General features: G+C 38.8%; 2 protein-coding genes across 2 annotated transcripts in view; both read left to right on the plus strand.

Annotated features, from left to right (window-relative positions):
• LOC148997269 (uncharacterized) overlaps positions 1 to 12,107 on the plus strand; it is a 33,677-nt gene that overhangs the window by 19,380 nt on the left and 2,190 nt on the right. The window lies entirely within an intron of this gene.
• On the plus strand, positions 3,372 to 7,154 carry LOC148997270 (uncharacterized). The gene is made up of 5 exons (XM_089132969.1): positions 3,372 to 5,259; positions 5,888 to 6,016; positions 6,642 to 6,719; positions 6,793 to 6,864; positions 7,027 to 7,154. The coding sequence occupies exons 1-5, from the start codon at positions 3,372 to 3,374 to the stop codon at positions 7,152 to 7,154; spliced, it is 2,295 nt and encodes a 764-aa protein (XP_088989095.1).

Raw genomic sequence — 12,107 nt, forward strand, 5'->3', positions numbered from 1 at the left:
GACAGACTAATTGCTCTCCGTTCGTTTATGCCTCAAGAGTTTGCCAGGAAACCTCGTTCTTTGACAGATGTGGATAGATGGAAGGCCACAGAGTTCCGCCAGTTCATGATATACACGGGTCCCGTTGTTTTAAAAGGATGTGTTGAATCCGAAATTTATGACAACTTTCTTCTGTTTTCTGTTGGCATGTTTCAGCTGCTTCCCACTAAACATTGGACGTCGGATAGACGTACAAATCATGTCTATATTGGGTCTGTCGGTCCATGACCAATTCTGGACGTCTATTCGACGTCCAAACTAGGTCCACTATTTGGACGTCCAACCATGACCTAACTTGGACGTCCTCTTGACGTTCAACATTTGACCTTTGAACTTGGTAATTTTTTGGACGTCATTTGGACGTCTATTACAGTTGTAGAAAATACATGATTTAATTGTTTTATTTACAAATAGCGCCTATCAACATGATTAATACATATGAATACAGATTATTTATAAACAAACACAATTTATTATCTGTATAATTTAATTTAAGTTTTCTTTTTCTTTTCTTTTTTCTTTTTCCTGTTTTTCTTTAACAGTTTTTATTTTATTTTAACTAGCCTAATCAAGTTGTTTATTTATCCGTATGTTTGCATTAATATATTTATTTCTTTGGAAATATAATTTGTGGGAAATTCCAAACATAATTTCATGTTAGCCTAGTACTATATGCATGTCCACCTTATTCCTATCTTAAAAAGAACCAACAGCAGCAAAAAAAAAAGAAAAAAAAAAGAGTACAAATAAGTTCTTTGACTTTGGATTTCAACTAAAGAGTCAAAAACCAGTCAACATCACTCTGATTGACCGAGGCAGCACGAGCACGTCATCATAACCCAACCAATAAACGCCACTTTTATTGGCCCGAGGCAGCACGAGCACATCATCATCACCCAACCAATAAACGTCACTCTGATTGGCCCGAGGCAACACGACAGCCGTTTTGGCGCGAGGCGGAGCCGTGTTCAAGTATTGCTGGACGGCACAGCTTTTTATCGCTGGTGAAGGTGAAAATTCTGCTAAATTGAAGGTAAGTTCGGTCAGCCTATTGAATTCAATGTCCATGTGTGCGTATAGTCTTAGCTAATTTGGCGTTATTGTCTTAAACTTCACAATACAACCGCGAATGGCCAAGGGCGTTAGCATTCACGTTGCACATTTTTTTTTGTTTTACGTTAACGAACTTGGCTTGCTCTGCTAAGGTTCATGTTCAGTTTCGTTGTTATTTTAGCGGTACACGAGAGAACATGTCAATTTGAATAATTTTCGACACTAAACTGCACGTATATTAATAGCAGTTAGTTGTAACTAAACGAACTTAACGTTAACGGCTCTTTGCTAACTAGTTTTGCGTCAGTATTACTAGGTTGATGATACCGTCCCTTAGTCACTTTCCATGTTCATTATCATCATACGTTTTACTGTAAACCATTAAAGGTGTTTTGTCTCTGATAGCTACCACCCTACTGGTAAGTTATAAACGAACACTAACTTTACGTAGGTTGCACGTTGTTATCTGGCTGCTAGCTAACATTAGTTACTAGTTTTGGCTGTTTTAGGGCCTTTTTACAATACATTCACTCCGAATATTGTCAGAAATTAGGAAAATACAAACGCAAAGCGCATAATATGCTTGTGTGCTCTATGCTACATTAGTTTACAACCGCACCGCTTCCATTATGAGCGCGCATACCGTGCGCCTACATTTGAAATAACGAACTTGAGCGCGCAAAAGACGCGATATGTGAACCGGCCTGTTAACTGTCAGCGCCCTTTTTTGAGTAGACATGAAAATGCACATTTCAAACTTAAATGGTTGTAAATAAGACATTTGGCAGACTTTTGTAGAAGTGAAAAATTAAGAAAGTGATACAGAAAAAAGTTCTAGAAGTTTGAATTTATGGAAATGTAAAAAAAAATTAATTATTCATATTTTATATGAAATATATATTTTTAAAAACTGGGTGACTCTAAAACTGCAAAAATATAAAGTAAAAAATCTGAACAAGTTGTGTTTCAAAATTTAGGTTTCTCAAATGAGCTTTCAGAGACTTTGTTTGGCCGCAGTACCAAACGTTTCATTTCTCATGTTCATTGCTATTTCAAAATAAAAGGTCTGAACACGCCTTAGGAATATGAAAATATTCTTGTTGCAAATTGATAAATTATGGCTCCTCTGTAATTTATTTTGAAAATCACAAAATATGCAAAGTAGAGATTGTAAGCTTTCAAATGAGATATAGTTTAGTTAGATCTATTAGTTAGAGTCTAAGATTAGTTTAGGTTTAGTATAGGATATTACTGTTTTAAATATGTAATGGATTTGTGCCCACCGGTGTGCCTGTGACCGTTAACAGGATTATTTCACTTTCAAATAAAAAATGCCCTGATAAATTACTCACCCCCATGTCCATGTCTGTCTGTCTTTAGTCGAAAATAAATTAAGGTTTTTGAGAAACATTCCAGGATTTTTCTCCATATAATGGACTTATGGCAACCAACTATTCAAATGTTCAAATGTCCCTCAATGCAGCTTTAAAGTCCCTAGACAATCCCAGTAGAGAAATAAGGGTATTATAACATTTAAAAAAAATAAAAATAAAATTATTGGTCTTATCCAGCGACATTTAAAAAAAAAAAAAAAAAAACTTAACCGCCAATCCCCATCTTGTACATCTCTGAGATGCGACATCACGTTGTAAAGGTTATGAAAAAATAAACCAAAGATGTTGGACTATTTTGAAGTTGGAGAAGAAAATGAGTTGGAATTTTCACAGACGAATACATACAAATAACTTGGATGATGTGATGCCTGACCATTCCAACGTGATGACGCAATGCACGGCGCATCTCAGAGATGTATTTTTTTCCTTTTCTTTTTTAAATATTGCTGGATAAGACCCTTATTTCTCAACTGGGATTGTGTAGGATTGTGTTCTTTGAACATTTGAATAGTTGGTTGTCATTAAGTCCATTAAATGGAGAAAAACTGAAAAGTTTTCTTTAAAAACCTTAATCTTTTTTTTTTTTACTGAAAAAAGACATGCATGGACATCTTGCTTGACATAAGGGTGAGAAAATTATAAGGATTTTTTTCTTTTCTTGAATGTGAACTAATCCTTTAACTTTTGTGTGATGGAGAATGAATATGTTAAGGAATTTAACCCATTTTTTTGTCTCGTGTGCTCTAGGACTGAGGTGATAAACCAAGTGAGGAGATAAACCACCTAAACAAGGTACATGTTGTGATCTCATCCTCTTTCCTTTTGTACAGGCCCTTGTAAAATAAACAGTAAAACTTAAGTTATGACAAACGACTGTGTTTACAGATGACTTTCAGAATAAGACAGTGGCGGAAACGCCAAAGAGAACTGGATCAACTGCTCTGTTATTCTGACAGTGATGAAGAGGCCGTTGAAAAAATATCCAACAGTGTGCCTGGTACTCCAAGTTGTAGCAGTGACGGTGTGCCTAGGACCCCAGATAGTGTAATGAGTGACAGTGTTCTTGGGGCATCAAATGATTTTGACTTTGACACTGATGTGGACTACTGCTCAACTGATTCGGAACAGGAACCAAAGGAAGCTGAAGTGACCAGCTTTGAGGACGAACTGAGACAGTGGGCCTTAGAGCAAAGATTGACACACAGAGCACTTAATGGTCTATTGCCCATATTAAGAAAGCAAGGGCACCTATTGCCTGTGGATTGCCGGACACTCCTTGCTACACCACAGCATAACACAACAGAGCCTAAATGTGGTGGCCAGTACAAGTACTACGGCTTAGAAAAGGGTATCTGTCGGTATTTAAGTCAGATGGAGAGTAATGATGTGCACCTCAGCGTAAACATTGATGGCATCCCACTTTTCAAAAGTAGTGGTGTTCAATTCTGGCCAATACTGGTGAAGTGTGGCCATTTTGATCCATTCATTGTAGCCATGTTTAGTGGACAAAGTAAGCCAAGTCCTCTTGAGGAGTATTTAAAAGACTTTGTGACTGAATACAAACATCTCAAGGACAATGGAATAGTTTTTAAAGACCAGACTTACACTGTCAATATTGATGCTCTGATATGTGATGCCCCAGCAAGGGCATATCTGAAATGTATCAAGGGTCATACTGCCTATGAGAGTTGTGAAAGATGTGTAATCAGAGGTACTCGTTTTGAGGGAAGAATAGTCTTCTGTGAACAGGAATGCACTTCTCGAACAGATGACAGTTTCTCCAGAGTGGAATACAGTAACCACCAAACTGGTATCAGCCCCTTCATTGCAGCAGGAATTCCTTGCGTCAGCTCTTTTGTCCTAGATTATATGCATGTCGTCTGCTTGGGAGTAGTTAGGCGCCTGCTAATTTACTTGACTCGTGGACCAAAGATCTGTCGTTTATCTGTGAGGCAAAAGGAGGCAATTTCACAAAAACTAATTGCACTGAGAGGGAAGATGCCAAGTGAATTTGCTCGACAACCGCGGGGTTTGCATGAAATTGATAGGTGGAAAGCCACTGAACTCAGGCAGTTTTTGCTGTACACAGGTCCTGTGGTTTTGAAAACGGTGTTGTCCCCTGAAAAATACCAACATTTCTTGTCATTGACGGTATCTATGTCGATAATGCTGGAGTCAGATGAGCGTATTCGAAATGCCTATCTCCAATACTCTCAGGACCTCATCAAACACTTTGTAATGTCCTGTGCTGACCTGTATGGCAAGACCTTTCCTGTGTACAATGTACATGCACTAATTCATCTCAAAGAGGATGCCAGCCATTTCAACTGTTCCTTGAATGACATTTCCTGTTTTCCCTTTGAAAACTACCTACAACAAGTCAAGAAACACGTGAGGAGTGGGAGAAGTCCCTTGGAACAAGTGACTAGGCGTTTGTCTGAAATCGAGCAATCAGAAGTGGACAATAGCCAAAGACACCCTAAAGTGTTTGTCTCTGTTAAAGAAAAGGACAGTTGTTTTCTTTTGAGGGACAACAGTTTTGCTTTTGTTCGACAGAAAAATGCAGATGGGTCTTTTGCTTGTGAAATTCTGCGCCAGCGTCACACTTCACCATTATTTCACCAACCGTGTAGCTCTGGACTTCTGAACATAGTGTGCATAGGAAATGATGTCAGGATGAAAAATGCAGTACTGCAAGAAAGGGATCTGTTCCGGAAGGTGGCCTACCTCCCACAAGAAGCTGGTGGTTCTGTCCTCATACCCCTTCGCCATGGTCAGGAACACACACATTAAGGTTATTTTTTTTTTTTTAAACAAATTTTTTAGCTAGATTCCATCAGGGATCAACATAGCTGATCACCTGTTTCCATCCGTATGCTTTCTGTATCTTCCTTGGTGACTCCTGCATGTCCTTTCTTACTGCATCCATAAAACTCCCGGGCCTCTCTCTGTCCTCTTGCCACAATATCCCACTCCCAATGTAACCCTCATAGCCCTTCCATTCATGTCCAAAAATTCTCAATATCTAAACTTTGAACTAAAATGTTAAAAAACTTATCCTTTCCAGGTCATGTACACGAGAGCAGTTTGGAGGGAGGGTACCCAAGAGGAGGAGGGTGTAGTTCCTGACAGTTGGATTGACAGAGAAAAGAAAACTGTCAGATGGCCACGTAAAATGAGCGTTACAAAAACAAAAAAAGCAATAAAGGACAAAATGAACCCCCAGGATGATTGGATGACATTCTCATTAATAAAGATAAAAATTACATCAGGCAAGTTTTGTAAAACAAACAACAACAAAAAAATCAGATTCATCAAATAGATAAATAGAAAATTAAATGCATTTCCATGTCAAAATATTGTTGAATTCTTTGTTTTAAGGTGAATTGTCTAATTTATAGATAAGCGTGGCGAATGCGACGCATACAACCTGACCAGCCAGGCAGAGGAGGACAACGACGACGATGAGGTTATTAGATCGACGAGGAAGCGCACTAAAAAAGGAATTCCGGAGGGTTTTGTTAGAAATGGTATGTTTCTCATTCTCAGATACTTTATACATTTGAAATATAAAATTGGTTGTTACAAATTGGGCCTGAAACTTGAGACATCAATGTTTGAAAAAAATAAATTATTTTTTGCAGAATTATCGGATTCGGATGAGAGTGTCAGGGCCAGGGGTAATGGTCTTCTCTTAAGCCTAGTTCACACTACATGATTTTAAAATGTCGGGCTGATCTGTACAGTACATGACTTGGGTTCTGTGAAATCAGGAGTGTTCAAGTTGTTGAGCTAGTTCACACCACACGACACAACGTGATGGATCCTCAATAGGGGGTAATGCACTACACGAGTTGACGACAACCCAACAATTCAATCTTGTCTACAAACCACATTTTGTCACGAAAAATCAAGCGATAAAACGAACTGGACATGATGCGAAATAGCACGCGTGCCAATACCCAGCGAAGAAGAACACAACACACGCACATGCCTTGCTGAACGATTTGCAAATCGGGCTTAAATTAGGCTTGAAATCATGTAGTGTGAACTAGACTTTAATGAATTTATAATTGCAGTTTCAAAACAAATAAAATTCTTTAAGATTATATATTTTGATATGGATATGCTTAGTTTTACATTATCTCTGTATAGGTGTCAAGCTACCCCCCTTCCCTACTGCACCTAGGAAGCTGCAGCCCATTGAGGACACCAGCATGTTGCACAATACTTGTGAGTACTGATGACAACTTAAGAAGCATAATGTGTGAACAACATGAGTCACAGGCTCAATCTTGTGTTTTAGCCCATGAAGATTGTGCCATGTCTGGCCAAGTGGAGCATGCAGACAGTCCCCTGGGCAGTGAAATGTCACCTAGTAAGTATTTACTTTTCCCCTTGTACAAAGATATTGCATTGCTCAATGTTATAATCCATTCAAGACGAGTAGTTTCTCACTGCTTGTAAATGAAGAAAGGTAATCTCTTATAAATATACATGTTAGTAGTTACAGGCTCATTCCTATATTCCTATGTTTTAGCCCATGAAGTTGGAGCCATGTCTGGCCAAGTGGAGCATGCAGACAATCCCCAGGGCAGTGAAATGTTAACTTCCAGTGAGTATTTACTTTTCCCCTCGCACCAACCATCGCATTGCACAAAGTCGTAGTCCATTCAAGCCGAGTTTTACTCTTAATTAAGCGTAGTAATGACTCGAGTATTTTTTTATTCATTTAGTATGCAACATAACTGTACTTACAGGCTGACTCATGTGTTTCAGTGGAAGCCTTTCTCTGGCCCCTTGTGAAATGTTAGAATATTCTGTATTTTTCAGAATCTCGTCATGCAGCAAGAGGTCATGCCAGGGACGGCTATCGCTCCAGGTAAAAGAAGCAGGACAGGGCACAGTGTCAGTAGTGGCTGGCTTCTACTGGTTGGTCTCCAGCCCTTATTTTGGTCAACCAGTAGGGGTTAATTAAATGGCATGTTATTGTCAGTTATTAATGTATGGCCAAGTGATTACATTTAAATGTTACTAGGTCCAGTAGTGGATCCACCATCAGGTCCTGGCACAGTGAATATTCGAGGCCAACCTTCAGGTCCAGACATGATGAGTCAAGGCACAGTGACGGTGCGAGGCACACAGGCTTCATATCACTGCTATATTACTTTGTTTAATCATATGTGACTAGTAAAATGATCTTATACAGTCAGGGTCAGACATGATCAACAAGCACAGCGAAGTTATGACCGATCCCGTAGTGATGACCGGTCCCGTAGTGATGCCCCCAGTCCCCCGGCCAGGTCCAGACGTCATCAAAGAGCACAGCGATTTGATGACCGATCCCGTAGTGATGCCCGATCCCGTAGTGATGACCGGTCCCGTACTGATGCCCCCAGTCCCCCGGCCAGGTCCAGACGTCATCAAAGAGCACAGCGATTTGATGACCGATCCCGTAGTGATGCCCGATCCCGTAGTGATGACCGGTCCCGTAGTGATGCCCCCAGTCCCCCGGCCAGGTCCAGACGTCATCAACGAGCACAGCGATTTGATGACCGATCCCGTAGTGATGCCCGGTCCCGTAGTGATGCCCCCAGTCCCCCGGCCAGGTTCGGGCATGATCAACGAGCACAGCAACGTGATCTCCGCAGCCCCCCCTATGACAGGCATGGTGAGTAATCGCCTGGGTTCACATTGCGCTCAATTAGAATTATTCTGCTATTCAGGTGGTGATCTTATCACCCTGTTGCAGTGCACACATTGCTTAGAATAAGAAATCAAGTAATTTAAAGTTGTTGTTTTTTTGTTTTACAATTAAGGTACAGTACAAATAAAAAATTTTCTGTTGCAGATGCAGTGACTGGGAGATGGGCCTTCCCATTGCCATGTGGTGGTAAGTATTGATCTATTGGCAGTGGAGAAGACTCTTTTAATAGTACCACCTTCTCTCTTCCTGCACTGTTCTCTCTGTCCACAGAAACTGCTTTTCAGTTATAGCCGTGGCTTGGTTTCTATCATGTCAGATGACATTTCTTTGGACTTTTGTTTCTTTCTCCAACACTGTTGTACTAATAACTAACACTGTAGCTGATTACAAAAAAATTGTGAGGTAGCTGAGCTTTTTTATTCAAATTGGAGCATTGTAATCAACAAATGTTTTTTTTTTTCAGTGTTCCAGAAAAAGGTCCTCAGCCTACTGGTTGACATCCGCCATCGGCTGAAGGAAGCACAGCCTGCCTCTTCCGCTGTCCATATTGAGAAGATCAACAGCATGGAGGACTTTGAGTTACAGGAGCAACGCATCTCTGATCCACAGGCCTTTGAAATCCTGGTAGGTTTTACAAGTCTGTAAGTAATTGATAGCCTAGAATAAATTAATACAGTGCTCTTGCATAGTTAGATTCCTCTAGGGAGTGTCAGTCAAGTTTATTATATACTTATTCCAACAGGTGCAGCAAATTTCCAGAATTGGTGGGCGGAACACCAAGGACTGTGTCCACAAAGTGTTGGACAGGTATGTTTTTACAACATTTTTTGCATGTTTTCATTTGCCTTTCAAAAAATGTCAGAATAGGTAAATTAAATGAAAAATACAAGTCCACAACCAAATGCATTGTGAGATAGACCAGCTGTGCTTGACAAGGAGATTGGTAGGATAAGAGGACCACCCTAGGGGACTCTGATCAGCTAGTGCAAATGGTTTATTGCATTTGAAATGTTGTTCCTATAAATATCCTTGACAATAATTTATTTAAATTTTTCTTTAGGCTCTTCACCAACAGCCTCATGGCCAACTTTAATTTGAAGGGCAAGGGGAAAAGGGGGAAACGCCCTTTAGAGGGAACAAGGGTTTATAAAGCAATAAAAGGTAAGCCCCAAGTTTCATGTTGACCAGTCTATAAAAATACATTTGGAAAAAACATTTCCTTCCCTTTTGACTGCTAAAAAAAAGAAATGCCAATTATCTATCTTGATGCATCGATAGACTTTATTAATCCACAAGAGGTGTTGCAGCATTAAGAAAGAATCAAAAGACAGCCAAGTTGAAAGTAAAATATGGTAAATGATAGTCACAATTCTCTCAATATTATTCTCCTCTCATGGCATAAAGGTGAGTCATTACAAACTGTTATACCAGTGGTTAAGAATGACTTGGGGGTGCCTTATTAATTTGAAGCTGAAGTAGCCTCCAACTGAAAACAGTGTGCTCTGACAAGTACTACATGTAGTTCACGTGTTGTATTATCCAGAATTCTTAACTTATTTTTTGTGCAAAACTGTCCTCACACAATTTATATGGAGTCCAATGTGTTTCCAAGCACAAAGCTAGCTTATGATTAACTAATCATTTACAAAACATGACTAAGCCTTTCATAAATTATTACAAACGATCTGTACATGTAAACAAGGGATTTACAACGCTTTCTGCACCCTCTAATAGCTACATGCATACATGGAAAAAAAATTATTAAACATTTAAGGAACGCATAGATATGTTTTGTAAATAATTAGTTAATCATTTACTAATCACTTTTAGATTACTTGCAATGGAATTTACAAAGCATAGAAAAAATATTAGTATATAATTTGCTAATGCTAATCATTCATGAATGTTTTGTAAATGATTAGTTCATTATTAACTAATCGCTTATAAATGATTTAACTAAAAGTTATTATAAAGCGTTACTAACACAGTTAACATTATAATGCACACATTAAAGGATCTAAGCTTTCTAAAAAAGTACAGACTGCTTTGTCCTTTCTTGTAGACAGTTACAGTTAACAGTTGCTGAGATGGCTTAGTATTAATCTAGCATTGGAAGTGGATGCACAGGAAAAATATTTTTGCTTACAAATGTGGGGACTTTGGTGAATGATTGCAGATTGGTGAATGATTGCAGATTGGCTTTGCATACATCTAAATCATTTCTTTTTCTGCTTGTGTAGAAGGGGTCATGAAATTCGATTCCGCAACCACGGAGGAGTTCATTAAGGTGAATGTTTCGGAGCACCTCAAGCATGCGCCACAAAGGCTTGGAGGTGGAGGATTCGCCCTGTTGAGCCATGACTAGGACTTGAATTAAAGGGTTAGTTCACCCAAAAATGAAAATTCTGTCAGTAATTACTCACCCTCATGTTGTTCAAACCCCTTAAGACCTTCGTTCGTCTTCAGAACACAAATTAAGATATTTTTGATGAAATCTGCGAGCTGGATCCAGCTCGCAGATTTTATCAAAAATATCTTAATTTGAACTCCTCCTGACATTACTGACAGAATTTTCATTTTTGGGTGAACTAACCCTTTAAAAGTGTAATTTAATTGAAATCCAATTTGTTCATAAAAGTGTTATTTAATTAATCTAATTTGTTCATAAAAGTGTAATCTAATTTGTTCATAAAAGTGTAATTTAATTGAAATCCAATTTGTTAAAAAGTCTAATTAAATTGAAATGTAATTTGTTTATAACTGTGCTTTGTCTTGTTACCTTGAATAAAGATGAAAATTGTGATATTGAATTGTGATTTATTTGTATGTGTATAGCTGTAGTATTATATGTAGTCCCATGTTTCTGGAGAAACATATGGGACTAGTTATAAGTTATAAAAAAGACGTCTAAATTTGACGTTAAAAAGACGTCCTCAAACGACCACATTTGGACTATAAATAGTCCTTATACGGAGGTTCCACCGACGTCCAAATTAGACGTGCGGTAGACGTCGAAAAAAAGACGTCATCTGGCGTTACAAAACAACCCCTTCAGTGGACCAAAAATGGACGTCCAAAAATGACGCGAAAAAGACGTCACGCCGACGTCACGTTGCGCAGTGGGTTAGTCCTGGCCTCTCTGATTCAATGATTGAATTTGCCAACAAGGCTCTGTTGTCATTTGTAACACATTTCATCAGATTGTACGGCGCAGATGAAGTGGTTTACAATGTCCACCAGGTTATCCATCTTGCAGACGAGTATAAAGCGTTCGGCCCTCTTGATAATATTTCAGCATTTCCATATGAGAATTACCTGGGTGGATTGAAACGATTGGTTAGAAAACCAGATCGACCTTTACAGCAGGTTGTCAAAAGACTTTCAGAAATGCTTCCAAAAGAATCTCACCAACCAAATGGAGATCTACTTCTCTCATCAAGTTCAAAAGAGCTAAAAAAGGTGCATTTGTCAAATTGTGTTCTGTCACCCAAACAAGGAGACAACTGTATCAAAATCGACACAGACATAGCCATCGTTAAGGACATAATCAAACAGAATGAAAGCATTCATATAGTGTGCCAGAGGTTCCTAAAACGAGTATCATTTTACACATACCCATGCGACTCCTCTGCACTTGGATGTTACAGAGTTTCTGTCTTGCAAGAAAAGACTGAAATCGTACCTTTGTCCAGTGTGAAACAGAAGTATGTACTTCTTCCTGAAAACGAGAATGTTTTTTTTGCAATACCCCTTCTCCATTGCAGATAGTGTTTGTTCAGCAGAGTGAGCACGTATGGTGTAGTGTCAGGCTTTTGGAAATGTTTTTACAGTTAAATAAACATAACATATTGAAAAAGTGGAAACAAATTGTTCAAAATACTGTATATAGTACCGTATCATAGAGAGTTAGTTAA

This window comes from Pimephales promelas, chromosome 2, assembly GCF_988280905.1.
Source record: "Pimephales promelas chromosome 2, fPimPro1.hap1.1, whole genome shotgun sequence".
In the NCBI taxonomy this organism is placed as follows: domain Eukaryota; kingdom Metazoa; phylum Chordata; class Actinopteri; order Cypriniformes; family Leuciscidae; genus Pimephales; species Pimephales promelas.